The sequence below is a fragment of the Panthera tigris genome, chromosome C2, assembly GCF_018350195.1.
Source record: "Panthera tigris isolate Pti1 chromosome C2, P.tigris_Pti1_mat1.1, whole genome shotgun sequence".
Classification (NCBI taxonomy): Eukaryota; Metazoa; Chordata; class Mammalia; order Carnivora; family Felidae; genus Panthera; species Panthera tigris.
The window spans coordinates 127533239-127548923 of NC_056668.1; the positions used below are offsets into that span (position 1 = coordinate 127533239).

The 15685-nt window shown below is 36.2% G+C and overlaps 1 protein-coding gene across 2 annotated transcripts in view; it reads left to right on the plus strand.

Annotated features, from left to right (window-relative positions):
• Positions 1-13928, plus strand: part of RYK (receptor like tyrosine kinase) — a 102867-nt gene extending 88939 nt beyond the window's left edge. For both annotated transcript variants that reach the window (XM_042999172.1, XM_042999173.1), the window contains exons 14-15: positions 12434-12570; positions 13493-13928. In XM_042999172.1, the coding sequence (XP_042855106.1) occupies positions 12434-12570; positions 13493-13604 (249 nt within the window). In that variant the 3' untranslated portion in view covers positions 13605-13928. The remainder of the gene's footprint in view (positions 1-12433; positions 12571-13492) is intronic.
• Positions 13929-15685: the final 1757 nt, after the last annotated feature.

Sequence of the window (15685 nt, forward strand, 5' to 3'; positions counted from 1 at the left end):
CTGTGTGCCTAAAGATTGCCAGTTTTTGAAGTTGAGTTAGCAGCATGTACTAAATTTGATATCTGATGCAGTCAGTGCATTTTGTATACAGTCATTGTGTATCTGGGTTTGTTTAGCTGGGATAAAAAAAATACTTGCCACAATGATAAATCTGGAAGAGTGTCAAGATTTTTAGGTAGACCATTAACCTTGAAGAATTGTTGAAAGGTCCATTTTAAGGGTGACTTGTATAAATTTGTTATATCTTAAATTTTAAATATTTAAGCTTTTTAAAAGTAATTTACTCCTGTACATATATATCAGTTATTGAAAAAGACCTAGAAACTATGTGTCTGAAAACTAAAATTCATAGAATAATAAAAGCTTTAAAAATTGGATATTTAGGAAGGAGTATATAATAATAACACCTGTACCTTGTGCACAGTGGATATCATTTTTGAAAACTTGTGAAAATCAATTAATGTTAGTAAGTTAAGTGAACACTAGCTTTCTTTCACTGCTAGGAATATTCCTCCATGATATTTTGATCTTCAAAGTGAACTCTTGATCACAGGGAGTTGGTAAAGAAAAATCCATGATCCTTCCCCTAGTTTTCAGAGCCTTCTGTTTCTTACCTCATCTTCCATTTTTAGCTTTATATTTTCCGTTGTACATTTCCTTATAGTCCGCATTTCATCCAGTCTTGAATTCCTGCTGAGTCCAAATACACAAGGTACTTTTATGCTCTTTAATTTGGTCTTCTTTGGATATCCAGAAAGTCTTGTACCTGTCTAACGGCACCTACCACATGCTGCATTATATTTTTATGCATAAGTCATTCTTTCCAGAATGGGTAGTAGAAACTCTGCTTTACTTACTTTCCTTTAGCAGATGTTCCATAGTTACAGAATTGAAGTTGACATATATAGATATGCCTTTTTGGGTCATTTATTTTAAGAACATTCACAGCCAACTGTGTTAATCTTATCCTTAAGAGAGCTGTGTACTTGAATGTGTAAAAGAATCCTGAATGGCTCACACTGACCTCTTATCCTCTCTATTTTCATGCTGAATCTCACATTTCTTCTTGTCTCACTCCCACAGACCTTACTTCAGAGATTCCATCTGTTTTGACTACAGTTGTTATTTATGAGTAAATTTATTAATTGACTTTTGTCACTGAGGCTTCCTTCTTGACCATTAGATCTATTGCATAGATGTTTATTCTGCCTTTCTACTTGGGGCCCATATTTCCAAAAACTTCAGTGAAATCTTTGCTCTGTACTATTTAGTTCTGCTGTTGAGGTAAATCTTAAGTCAGTGTGAAGATATAACACAATTGAAGACAACAGGTAGAATATCTGGTTTGGGGGAAAACATGATTGATTTGATATATGGGGCATGTTGAGTTCAAGATACTAATGGATCAAATGTGGGTCTGGAGTTCTGGAACAACACAGAAGCAAGATATTAGAAATTGGACATAAGCTTCATTAAAGTGAGGATTGAATGAACAGGAGCATTTGATCCCAGAGGTAGTGAATAGAGAGAAAAGAAAACCAAGGGAAGAATATAGGGAATATGTAGTATCAGTTAGTGAAAAAAGAAAGATGAATAAAGAATTAAATTGAATGTTGCATCACAGAAGCCAAGGAAGGAAATAGTTTCAAGGAGACTTTAGTCTATAAACATACCTGCAGTGGTCAGAGAGGATTAGGAAATCATTGAGGACATTTGAACGAGTGGGTTTAGTAAATCATTAAAGATATATGTGATTGTTGTGGGGTCTGTGGGAGATGAGGGGGGGTGGCAATAAGTAGATTACACTTGGAAGAAGTACAGCTGTTAAGAGGAATGAAGTGATCTTAGCTTGATGGGATGGCAGAATTAAGAGAGGTTTTGTTACTTTTTTGTTTTGTTTTTTATTGGGTTTGTTTGGTTTGGTTTTTAGGCCAGGGAAACATGAAAATAAAGAGATTGACGTGTGGTTTTTGGAGGGGCAGCCCAAGAGATGATAGGTGAAATGGGCTCAGGAGGCCAGGTGAAGGTGTAGTCTTGGCATGGGAGGAGGAATACCTTTCTTCTGAGATGGGAGTAAAGTGAGAAGTAGAAGGAGAGAGAAGATACAGGAAGTTCTTGAAGAAAGATCTCTCATTGAGCTGTGGGACAGCTTCAGGTTGCTGAATATATGTGTAATTGGTGTCCACAGATTGAAGGAGAGGGACAGAAAGAATGAGAAATAAAGACAAATGTTTCCAAATTTGGTGAAAACTGTAGACCCACAGATCTAAGAACTGAGAACCCAAGAAGCAAGAAGAAATGAAACCACAGTACATTATAATCAAATTTCTCAGAACTAGTAGCAAAGAGAAAGTCTTAAAAGCAGCCAGAAGAAAAACATTAATATACAAAGGAAATAGGAAAAGGATGGCAACAAATTTCTTACTAGAAGCAATGCAAGGGAGAAGACAGTTAAACAATGTTTTTAAAGTACTGTAAGAAAAAAATCCTATGAATATAGAATTCTATACCCAGTGAACGTATCTTTCAAAAATGAAGGGGAAAGAAAGACTTTTTAGAAATACCAAAGCTGAAATAATTGTCATGAGCAAACCCACACTACAAAAAATATTAAAAGAAGCCCTTTAGGAACCAATGATACCAGATGGAAATATGGATTTATACAAAGGAATCAGAGACAGAGGGGCGCCTGGGTGGCTCAGTCAGTTAAGCATCTGACTTTGGCTCAGGTCATGATCTTGTGGTTTGTGAGTTCGAGCTCTGTGTCTGGCTCTGTGCTGACAGCTCAGATCCTGGAGCCTGCTTCAGATTCTGTGTCTCCCTCTCTCTCTGCCCCTCCCCTGCTCACGCTCTCTCTCTCTGTCTCTCAAGAACAAATAAACATTAAAAAAAAATTTACAAAGGAACCAGAGAGCACCAGAAATGGTAACTATATGCATAAATATGTAAATTTTTTCTTACTATTTGACTCTCTTTAAGACATAATTGAACACATTTCAGTGTTCCTCTCTCATTGATAAAATAGAAAATTGGTAAGGATATAGATTTGAATGACAGTGTCCACCAACCTGGATCTCATTGACAACTACAAAACACTCTACCCAACAACAGCAGAATCCATATTCTTTTCAAGTGTACATGGAATATTTGCTGAGATAGACCATATTCCAGTCCATAAAAGAAATCAATAAATATAAAAAGATTCAATTCATGCAAAGTAGAGTTTTGTGAACACAGTGGAATTGAATTAGAAATCAAAAATAGGACTCTAGAAAATTCCCAAACATATAGAAACTAAATAATACATTCCAAATAACCCATGTGTCAGAGAAGAAATCAAAAGAGAAATTTTGGGGCACTTAGGTGACTCAGTCAGTTAAGCGTCCGACTCTTGATTTTCGCTCTGTTTCTGAGATTAAGCCCCATGTCGGGCTCTGCACTGACAGCCCAGAGCCTGATTGGGAGTTTCTCTCTCCCTCTCTACCCCTTCCTGACTCGCATATGTGTGTGTGTTCTCTCTCAAATAAACTATTAAAAGAAGGAAATTATGAAATATTTAGAATTGAATGAAAAAATATATTTCAAAGCTTGAGGGATGCTACTCAAGGAGGAATATATACACTACTAAACATCAATATTAGATAAGAAAAGTCTCAAATTAGTGATCTTAGTTTTCATCTTAACAAACTAGAAAAAGAGCAACTTAAACCCCAAGTAGGTAGATGAAAAAAGATAATATTATAGACAGAAGTCAGTGAAATATGAAATAGAAAAATAATAGAGAAAATTAGTGAAATTGATTTTCACTGTGAAATTGTGAGAATATCGTTTATGATAAATCTCTCACCAGACTAATCAAGAAAAAAGAAATAAGTTGCCCATTAACAATATAATGATAGAGGAAGGTGACAGCATTACAGGTTCTTTGCAAGTATTAAGTAGTAAGAATATTATGAACAACTTTTTCCCAGTAAATTCACACACTTAGGTGAAGTGGACAAATACTTTGGAAAATAACTTTCAGAGCTCACTCAAAAAGTAGATGATCTGAGTAGCCCTATAAAGAAATTGTTTAGTTAAAAACCTTCCTGAAAGAGAAGACTCTGGGTCCAGAGTGAACTCTAGGGCACTGGTATTCCAGACATTTAAGAAAGAAATAATACAAATTCTATACATTCTCTTCAAGAAAATTGAGGAGAGAATACTTTCTAATTCATTCTACAGGGTCAGCACTACTTTGAAACATCACCAAAGATCAGAAGAAAAGATACTAGATTATTATTTCTCATGATCATAGATGTTAAAATTCTAAACAAAAGTTTATTTAGCAACTAGAATCCAAAATATATTTAAAAAATCACTTTATGACCACATTGGCTTTAGCCTGAGTATACAAGTTTGTTTACCGTTTGAAAATCAAGCAGTGCAATTTACTGTATTAATATACTAAAAAAGAAAAACTATATGATCATCTCAATAGATGCAGAAGAAGTATTACGGAAAAAAATCCTCAATTCATTCCTAATAAAAATTCTCAACAGTCTAGGAATAGAAGAGAACTTCCTCAATCTGATAAAGGACATCTACCAAAACAAAAACACCTATAACTAACATAATACTTAATGCTGAAAGACTGAATTGTTTTTACCTAATAACAGGAACAAGACAAGGATGCCTACTCTCCATCACTTCTCTTCAGTGTTGTACTTGAGGTTCTAGCCAGTGCACTAAGGCAAGAAAAGGAAATAAAACACAAGGAAAGATTGGATAGGAAAAAGTGATTATTTGTGGACAACATGATCATCTATGAAGAAAATCCAGTGTGATATACGAAATAGTTACTAGAACTAATAATCAAGTTTAAAAAATGTTAGGATACAAGATCAATGTGTAAAAATCAGTTGTATTTCTATATACAAATAATGAAAAATCAGAATTAAAAGTTGTTTTGGTCATTCTTATTTTATTGCATATATTTGACATAACATTGTAAATGTAAGGTTATAACATGTTACTTTGATACATTTATATATTGTAATATTGCTGTTACAGTGATATTTATCATATAATTACAGTATTATAGTCTATACTTGTTATACTATGCATTAGATCACTATGGCTTATTTACCACTCATTGCAAGTTTGTATCCTTAAACAACATCAGTTTTATCCTTCACCCGTCATCCTCTGGTAACCACCATTTTACTCTCTATTTTTTATGAGTTTGACTTTTTTGGATTCCACATATAAGTGATAGTGTATATTACTTACCTTTCTCTGACTTATCTCACTTAGCATAATATATTCAAAGTCCATCCATACTGTTAAAAATGGCGGGGTATCCTTTCTTATGGCTAATATTCCATTGTATATATACCACCTCTTTGTTATGCATTCATCTGTTGATGGGCATTTAGGTTGTTTCCATATCTTGGCTATTGTGAATAATGCTACAGTAAACATGGGGGTGCATTTATCTGTTGAAAATACTGTTTTCATTTCCTTTGGCTGTACCTAGAAGTGGAGTTACTGGATTGTATCCAGATCTATTTTTAATTTTTTGAGGAACCTCCATATTGTTTTCTCTACCTAGGTTTTTAAAAAACATATAAGCATTAAAAAACATGAAATTCTTAGGAATACATGTAACTAAAATATGAAATATCTACACAATGAAAGCTATAAAACGTTGTTAATAAAAATTAAAGACCTGTATAAACAGAGAGTTATACCTTGTTTATTGATCAGAAGACTCAATATTAAGATGTTTTCTCCAAGTTATCTATAGATTCAACATAGTCCCAAACAAAAATTTTGCAGGCTTTTAATTTTTTTGGTAGAAATTGACAGATTGATTCTAAAATTGATATGGAAATGTGGAGGACCTAGAGTAGCCAAAAGAGCTTTGAAAAAAAAAAAGTTAGAAGTCTGATTTCAAATTACAGTAATCAAGACCAGGTAATGCTGGCACTAAGTATTAGGAGAATGAAAAGGCAAGTCACACTGAGAATATATTTGCAAATCATATGTCTGATACAGGAAATACATGCAGAATATATAAAGAACTCTTAAAACTCAGTAACGGGCACCTGGGTGGCTCAGTCAGGCATCTGATTTCAGCTCAAGTCATGATTTCGTGGTTCGTGAGTTCGAGCCCCATGTCAGGCCATGTGCTGACAGCTCAGAGCCTGGAACCTGCTTAGGATTCGGTGTCTCCCTCTCTCTCTCTGCCCCTCCCCTGCTCACGTTCTGTCTGTCTCTCTCTCAAAAATAAACATAAAAAAAAAACCCTCAGTAACAAAAATAGGGAAAATATTTGAAGAGACACTTTACCAATGAAGATGTATGGCAAATAAGCACATGAAAATATCAAGTTCATTAGTTATTAGGAGAATGCAAGTTAAAACCACAGCAAGATAGCATTACACACCCATTTGTATGACTAAAATTGAAAAGACAAGTGTTTACAAGAACATGGAAGAAGTGTAGTGTTCTTCTGCTACTGGTGGGAATCTAATACATAATGGTACGTTCGCTTTGGAAAACAGTTTGCAGTTTCTTAAAAAGTTAAACGTATCTACCATATCCAGTCATTTTGCCCCTAGATAGATGAAAGCATGTATCCTTGCCAGTACTTGTACACAGATGTTTATAACAGCTTTCAGTAACTAAACCAGAAAATAATCCAAATGTCCATCAACAGGTAAATGGATGAACAAGCTGCTGTATTCATATAATGGACTACTATTCAACAATGAAAGGGATGAACTGTCAGTACATGCTGTGTCCTAGATGAGTGCCAGAATCATTACTCTAAGTGAAAGAAGCTAGGCAAAAAAGTGTACTCTTTGAATGATTCCATTTATAGAAAATTCTAGAAAATGCAAACCAGTGACAGAAAGCAGATTAATGATTACTTTGGGATGGTAGGGGTAGTGGTGGGGAGGGGCAGGGGGAAAGGATTAGAATAGAAAGAATCTTTTGGAGGTGATGGATATGTTCATTATCTTGATTGTGGCAATGGTTGCAGGAATATATACATGTATCAGCTTACCAAATCGAGCACTTCGTGTGAAGTTTATTCAGTGTCAGCCAAACTACAATAAAAATAAAAATAAAAACTATCTTTGTTACCTGACCACCATTTGCTAACACATTTAAAATTAATTCCTGGGGCGCCTGGGTGGCGCAGTCGGTTAAGCGTCCGACTTCAGCCAGGTCACGATCTCGCGGTCCGTGAGTTCGAGCCCCGCGTCAGGCTCTGGGCTGATGGCTCGGAGCCTGGAGCCTGTTTCCGATTCTGTGTCTCCCTCTCTCTCTGCCCCTCCCCCGTTCATGCTCTGTCTCTCTCTGTCCCAAAAAATAAAATAAAAAACGTTGAAAAAAAAAATTTTTTAAAAAAATAAAATTAATTCCTAAATTTGCTGGATCTTAAGACTGAACAAGGACTCTTGTTTATAATACTGAGTTCCAAGGTGCCTGGGTGGCTCCGTCATTGAGTGTCTGACTCTTGGTTTTGGCTTAAGTCATGATTGCAGGATTGTGGGATTGAGCCCCATGTGGGGCTCTGCACTGAGCATGGATCTTGCTTAAGATTCTCTCTTTCTGCCCCCTCTGCCCTTCTCCCCTGTTCTTGTTCTCTCTCTCTTTCTCTCTCTAAAATGAATAAATGAATGGATGGAGAGAAAGAGTGAGTTCCGGACTTCAAAATGATTAGGATAGGACTGGGGAATGTGTACTTGTCACAGACACCCTAGATGATTCTTTTCATTAGTCAAGCTTGGAAAACACTTGACCCAGATTAAATTAATTGCACTTTGGTCATCTGAATCCATTTTCATACGTGAGAAGGGGTTGTTAGGTTTCTAGTACTAACAGAAAGGCCAGCCATAAAATACCTGATTGTCCTGCTTTTATTGAGACCCTTTAGAAATGGACAAAATTCTTTTCTCAGCAGTATATAGTACACTGAGGTCAGCCTTGCCTTATAAATTCCTGAAGTAACAGAATGGATATCTCTGAATAGATCCAGCATTAGTTAATATTACATTTAAAAAGCAAAAAAAAAAAAAATCTTATTTGTATACCTTTTGACAGCTCACATCAGTATATGTTGTTAGTGAAAAAAAAGTTTCATGTCCTATATATTAAGCTATAAAATAACACAAGTTGGGGGAAGAGAATATGACGAATAAAAGAACACTTGTTATTCTCTAAATGTTCTTTAAACGGATATAGCAATAGCCTTTCATAAAACTCTGGAAAAAACAGCTTGACCTTCTTATTGCCCCCTTTCCAACGACGTCAAACAAAAGGAAATTATAGAATAAGTCTGTCTAAATTTTAAATGGCTTAGTTATCGGAAGACTTTAGAGAGCAATTTTTCCACAAATCATCCTTGTGCTGTTTGGTCTTGATTTTTTTTTTTTTTTTTTAAGGTTGGTGAGCCAACATGTAATTAATCACTTTTGTTGGCTTTTAAGGAAATGAAACTGCAGTGTACCCTTTGGCTTTATTGTTCTTTTTTTTTTTTTTTTTTTTTTTTGGTGTTTATTAGTGTTGCAATATGTAATATGAGAACCTTAGGTGGAAGCTTAGTGAAAATAATGTGAACAGAACAATGCGAAAGAAGTAATTTTTTTAAAGTCAGCTTATGCACATTATACTATTTTCATACCCGTGTATGTCCAGATCTCAGATACCAGCAGCATTACTGTGAAAGTCCCTTACAGTCAGAAATTGATAGAATGTACCTCCATTGTCAGTGGGTGGGGTTATTCCTTGTGTACAAAATGGCAGTATCCACTTGTTACTAATTCCCATTGTTTATTCCTCCAAAATCTAGTTTGGATTATTCCTTTTCCACAGCTGCTGCCACAATCCAGTGAGTAAGAACAGGCCCATCTCATCTCATGAAGAAAGGGTGAGAACACCCAACCAGTTTTACTTCTTTGGGCTCTATTGCATCAGGGTGGTGAACTGCCTTCCATATGGAAATTGGACATGATTTTTAAAATTATGTACTACTAATTATTATCATTATTAAAAGTTCACCTAGAGTGAGCCTTTAAGATAGATAAATACCTAGATGTATGCAGGCACCTTCCTTTAAATTTTATTAATTTGAAATCATTTTTCCATTTTTAAACCAGCAGTTTTAAGGAAAATTCCAGTAGGCTGTCTCTATGGAGATTTTAAAATTATACATCCCTCCCCACCTGTCCTCCCTTTCTCTCCACTCTCCCCTGCACTCCATCCACCTGTTGTCCCTTTCTCTCCACTCTCCCCTGCACTCCATCCCCTTTAAAAAACCTAGACCTCAGGGATGGGCATTGCTCCACCCTAATGATCTGTTAATGAAAAGGATACTGAGTTCCAAAGGCTTATTAACTGTTTGGTTTTGGTATTTAAGGGTATGCTAGCCTCAAAATGAGTTGGGAAATATTCCCTTCCTCCATTTTCTGGGAAGAATTTGTATGGGATTGTGTTATAGGTTGAATTGTGCCCCCCTAAAAACTAGGTTGAGGTCCTAAACCACAGTACCTTAGAATGTGACATTAATTGGAAATAGGGTCATTGCAGACATAGTGTTAAGATGAGGTCATACTCAATTAGGGTGTACTTTAATCCAGTATGACTAGTGTCCTTATAAGAAGAGACACAGACATGGGAAGGGAGAATGTCAGTGAAAACAGGCAGAGTGAGTTGCCACGGCTGTAAGCCTAGGAACACCAAGGATTTCTGGCTGCCACCAGAAGCTGAGAATAAGCTTCTAGACTCTAGAACTGTGAGATAATACATACTGTTGTGTAAGCCACCCAGTTTGTGGTACTTCATTATGGCAGCCCTAGGAAACTAATAAAGGTTTGTCTTTTTCTCTTTCAAATTTGGTAGAATTCACCCAGTGAAACTGGATGCAGTTTTCTTTGTGGAAACATTTTTAACTATGCATTCAATTTCTGTAATAGATATAAGCTACATACATTTTCTGTTTATTCTTATGTCTACTTTGATAATTGACATCTTTTGCGGAATTTGTTCATTTCATCTAAGTTAAGTGAATTTATTGTCATAAAGTTGAGTTCATTTTTTTTGATGTAATGATCCTCTTTCATTCCTGGTATCAGTAGTGTGTGTCCTTTCTTTTCTTTGATTAGTCTAACTTAGTGGTTTTCACCTTCAGCTGGGGGCATTTTTACCCTCCCCACCAGGGGATATTGAGTAAGATCTGGAGGTAATTTCAGTTACCACACTTGGGGCATCTAGTGGGTAGAGGCCAAGGATATTGCTAAGGATCCCACAAGATACAGGATAGCCTCTCACAGCAAAGAATTATGCAGCCCACAATATACATAGTGCTGAGGTTGAGAACCCTCTCCTAGAGTTTACAGCGTACACCTTCGACTTTCAAATAATATTCTACCACTCATGTTTAATGGTAGAGCATTTATAATATTTCCACTTAGTATCTCCTTCCATCCTTTATGCTACTGTGGACATACATTTTACTACTATATACATTATAAGCCCCACAATACACTGTTACTGTTTTTGCTTTAAACAATCTATTAAAGAAACTTTAAAATAAAAAAAATCTAGTTGTTACTCATGTTTTTAGTATTATTCATTTTTTTGTGTAGATCCTAATTTCCATCTCAGCTTCTGTTTGTCTAAAAAATGCTGTATTTTTGCCTTCATTTTTGAAGTATATTTTGGCTTGGTATAGAATTCTCCATTGATAGTTTTTTAAATATCCTAAAAGATATCTTTCCACTGTTTTTTTTTTTTTTTGCATAGATTATAAGAAATAAAGCTATTGTTCACTAATATAAGGGTTTTTTTAAATCTGTATACTTTAGGGAGTATTTCTCGATTTTGTTATTGAAAAATAATTACTTAAAATTTAATGCACTATGCTCAGATTTTGTACACAGACTCATTTTTGACTCGTGTGTTTTTCTTTTTCTTAATTTTTTTTCTCCTTCTCAAAAAATTTGGTTTTTGAGGCCAGTTATTTCTCTGGCGTCAGTTTTTCTTACCTGTAAAATTGGGCTACCAGTGCTTCTCACAGGTTTTTTGTGAGAATTAGATAACGTAAAGGATTCAAAATGTCTAGAACAGAAGGGACTCATAAACACGATACCATGGTACACAGATATCTTCCTCTTCATCCAGCTTCAGCTGTTCTGACCTCAGGGTTCACAAGTGGCAGTGGATCAGTGGGAGTTCCTGCTCTGAGCCCTTTCTGACCACATGGCAATAACTCTATGTAGACGTGTTGCCTGCCTGCTGCACAATCCCTGTGAGCCAGGATAGCAATCCCTGTGAGCCAGGGCCAAAATGGGGAGTCCTGCTTGGACCATGAATAAACACTGTTGCCACTGCTTATGATTTCTGTTCTTACTGACAGTTCACATGTTGATTTTAAATAAATCTGATCTTTTACTCAAGCAAGGTCCAAAGATGTTTTTTCAAGATACTTTCATTTATTAATTTAAATTATTTGAATATAGTAAAAATCCATGACATCTTATATTTAAATAGTTTACATATTTCGTGTATTCAGAATGCCCTTCCTGCAGTTAGGCTTAAGTTTTATTCATTTTCCACTTTTCAATTATGGACACTAGCTATAGTTATATAATGTAACAGATTTTTCATTTTAGGAAAATCTTAGATATAATTAATGGTGGTGGGTGGTGGGTCTTTTTTTTTTTTTTATGTTTATTTATTTTGAGAGAGAGAGAGAAAGTGTGAACAGGGGAGGGGTAGAGAGAGAGGAAGATACAGAATCCAGAGCAGGCTCCAGGTTCTGAGTGGTCAGCACAGAGCCTGATGCGGGGCTTGAACTCACAAACTGCAAGATCATGACCTGAGCTGAAGTCAGATGCTTAACTGACTGAGCCACCCAGACGCCCCTAGGGTGGTGAGTCTTGTAATCAACAGTAAAAACAGTTCATTCCAAGGGATCTAATTACCTTAGAATATATAATAATGATATTCACATTAAAGGGTGCATTCATTAAAATGCTCTTTTCTTTTTTCTTTCTTTCTTTTTTAATGTTTATTTTTGAGAGAGAAAAAGAGACAGAGTGTAAGCAGGCTAGGGGCAGAGAGAGAGGGAGACACAGAATCCAAAGCAGGCTCCAGGCTCCGAGCTGTCAGCACAGAACCCGACACGGAGCTCAAATTCACTAACTGTGAGATCATGACCTGAGCTGAAGTTGGACGCTCAACCAACTGAGCCACCCAGGCGCCCCAAAATGCTCTTTTCTGTCTCAGAGAAACTAAGTAGCTATCATAGACTTCTTTTGGTAGATGTTTTGCTTCCTTTAAGATTGGGTGCTATTTTTGGTTCATCCCTGGTCATGGGCAGCAGCAGGCTGCCCATGTTGTAAATGTTGCCTCATCGTGTTTCTCCTCCTCTCCTTAGTGGGCCTTTGGAGTGACGCTGTGGGAGCTCATGACTCTGGGACAGACACCGTATGTGGACATTGATCCCTTTGAGATGGCTGCGTACTTGAAAGATGGCTACCGAATAGCCCAACCAATCAACTGTCCTGATGAGCTGTAAGTGTTTCTGAATTTGAAGACATGGGTTTCACTCCATTTATGATACTGGGATAAAAGAAGAGCCGGTGTCCGTATTCATACAGAGACTTTCCTTTAGAGAATAATGACTCTTTGGATTTGAATTAGACTCATAGAGAATCGCAAAGTAAACCAGACTCATTCACTCTTTAATACATTTGTCATTAGAACATTTTATTGTTCTTCTATTTGTAAGTCTAATCTGAGAGACTAATAATGTACATAGTAAGACAGTACTGAATACTGTGTCAGTTATTCTATGTAGAGTGAGTATCTGACTTTTATTTATACAGCCTTAGTTATAAAAAGCCTTTCTCACTGTCATCTTACCTTGTCAATTGGCGTCAACTGATATGTAAGGAAACTGCTCCAGGCTAGTGACTGAGATAGTTCCTGTTTCCTGCTTTCATCGTGTAACTTCCCATATAAATTATGGGATTGAGGGGGGCAGGAGGCTATTCAGGGGTGATTGGGTGCACACGTGACTCTGGTCTCAGTTCCTGAATCCCCCGAAGCTTTATACACCAAGGTGAGGTGGCAGCTTTTGCACTGATTTCACTGTAGATGTAGGGTGCTTAGAGCTTAGATAAACTTTCTACTTCCTTCAAGTTCTTTCTCTCAGAAAACATGGGTTTTAGGTATTTATATGAAATCTCTGTATTTGCTGATGTATTTTGATACGACATCATGAAGAATGGAAATCCACACATAAAATCCAGGTAACTTGTTTTAGTTTCTTTTCATTTTAGAACTGCCAACATATAGTAATATTCATTGGTTTTTAATATCATTTTTTCCATGCCCACCTTTAGACACAAAACATAACTGGCATCAAATTGACCAGAAGATTAAGAGTACTGTATTATCATTAACCCAATTTTCCATTTGTGTCACTCTGCAGATTTGCTGTGATGGCCTGTTGCTGGGCCTTAGACCCAGAGGAGAGGCCCAAGTTCCAGCAGCTGGTACAGTGTCTCACGGAGTTCCATGCAGCCCTGGGGGCTTATGTCTGACTCGCTTCTCACAGTCCCACAGCATCAGGACCACTGTGCCTGTCGGGGCTCACTTGGAACCAGTCATAGATGCTTCGTACATCATACAACACCAGCAGAAGCACATGTCTTCCGGAACACCGTGCCTTAGGAATGCTTTAGAATCTGAACTTTTAAAGACAGATGTAATAATGTGGAATATTTTCTAGATATCATTTTTATTAGGTTGAACTGAAAAGCCTTTTGTAAATTTTTTGGCCCCAAATTTTTTAAAACATAGTTACTTTGGACTAGGGGTACATTCTTACAAAATAAATAAACAGTTTTAAAAATTGTTTAAACACAGATATTTGAAATAGCTATCTTAGTGCCAACTGCTTTTTATTTTTTTACTTCGTCAAGGTAATATAGGTGATTCACCTTTAAAATTTTTTTTTGTTTTTTTTTGGTTTTTTAATATTTATCACTAGTCTTGGGAATGGTTTGTCTTCAAGATACATTACTTTTTCCTTAGGAAAAGAAAAACAGCATAAAAAGATGTCTGGTTTGCCTTGTACAGGAAAAGGCAATAGTAGAGGAAGAAAACTGTGGGAAAGCTACGGGGAAAAAAATGAAAAAAAATTTAGAAATAGAAGTCCTTTTGTGGGAAACTGTTCTTTTTTTAATTTTTTAATGGAAATTATTTCTACTTTCTTATTTTGGGGAAAGTAGAAGCTGAGTTCATTGAAACATCTTCAGTTGGGCAGGAATTAGTGTTTCTGTGAGCTGGAAGTAGATTTGGGGCAGGTCAGTAGTAAATGATGGCGATTTTATTTATTTTACTCTCTGAGAAAAGAGATAATACAGTTCCAGAAAGTGAAATCATGTTTCTAAGATTAAGAATCCCTTTTATTGCACCTAGGGTAGTGCTATGCACAGAGTGGGTGCTTGAGTTGTTCTGGGTAGTGAAGAAAAAAGAAAGTAAACTGGTAAATTTTGTGCTAATCTTCAAGACTGGCTTAAGTATAAAGTTATTTCTTAAAACACTTGAAAAATTAAAGGATTTGTTTTATATTACAACAGTATTGAACATATTGTTCATAATGAACAATTGGTTGTGTTGTTTGATAAGTCTTTGAACATGTAGCAACCAGCTAGACATCCGTGTAATCAGGCTCTGAAGCCCTAACACAGTTACAGCTGACTCTACTCAACATCCAAAGTCTAATAAGATGTTGGGGTTATTATTACAAGGAAGTATTACAACATTGAAACTTTTATCCAAAGCCATTAAATGAGGGGTATGTATGTATTTATGCTTGGTTGTAGTTGGCCTAAGGCAGAGTTGAATGGGCTGCCTAAATAGCTAGGCCTGCAGGTGCCTGCCTCTATTCCCATCCTTACAGGTTATTAGGGAGAATGTGTAGCAGTTGGAGGCTTGTGCCATTCTTAAAGAAGTTTTATGAGTCAGCACATCTGGAAAAGTAGCTCACCCAGCACATGCTCTTCCAAAAGCAGACCAAGAGTATGATTTTTCTGAGTACCATTTATTTAATAACAGTGGTTCTTTGGTTTTATGAAATACTTAGCCCCCTGAATGCCCAGTTTTTTAAAAGCTCTTTGAACTGTTTGTAAGTTACAAATGATTTTGTTCACAACCTGTAATCTTGGCATTCAGTCAACAAATATTTATTTAGTTCTTTATATGCATTATGTACATAGAATGGTTCAACTCTAGCATCCCTTCCAACATTCACTTCATTCTGTTTTGTGTTCAGGTTATTGTTTAGAAATATATTGTTTAGAAATCACAGTTCTGTTATGTACGAGATCAGTTTAAAAGAAAAAGTGCTGACATGTGACTTACTATCCCAAGTTAGCAGTTGCTCTTGGAGGTGCTCTCAGTTTGCTGGGATGTGTGATGCCTTTAACCTTATCTTTTTGTGTTTGTAAGCTGTTTTATGTTATATATGTGTTTTTGTTTCAGTAGGCGGTTTAAGAGTTTAAATAGATTTTTCTTGCTGAGCTACTTGGAGTCATTGACTTCAATGAAAAGAGCAGTTATAAGATTTCCATGGCTGGTCTTCTTCTAATTGTTTTGTTGTAGGGTGTGAATATTACTG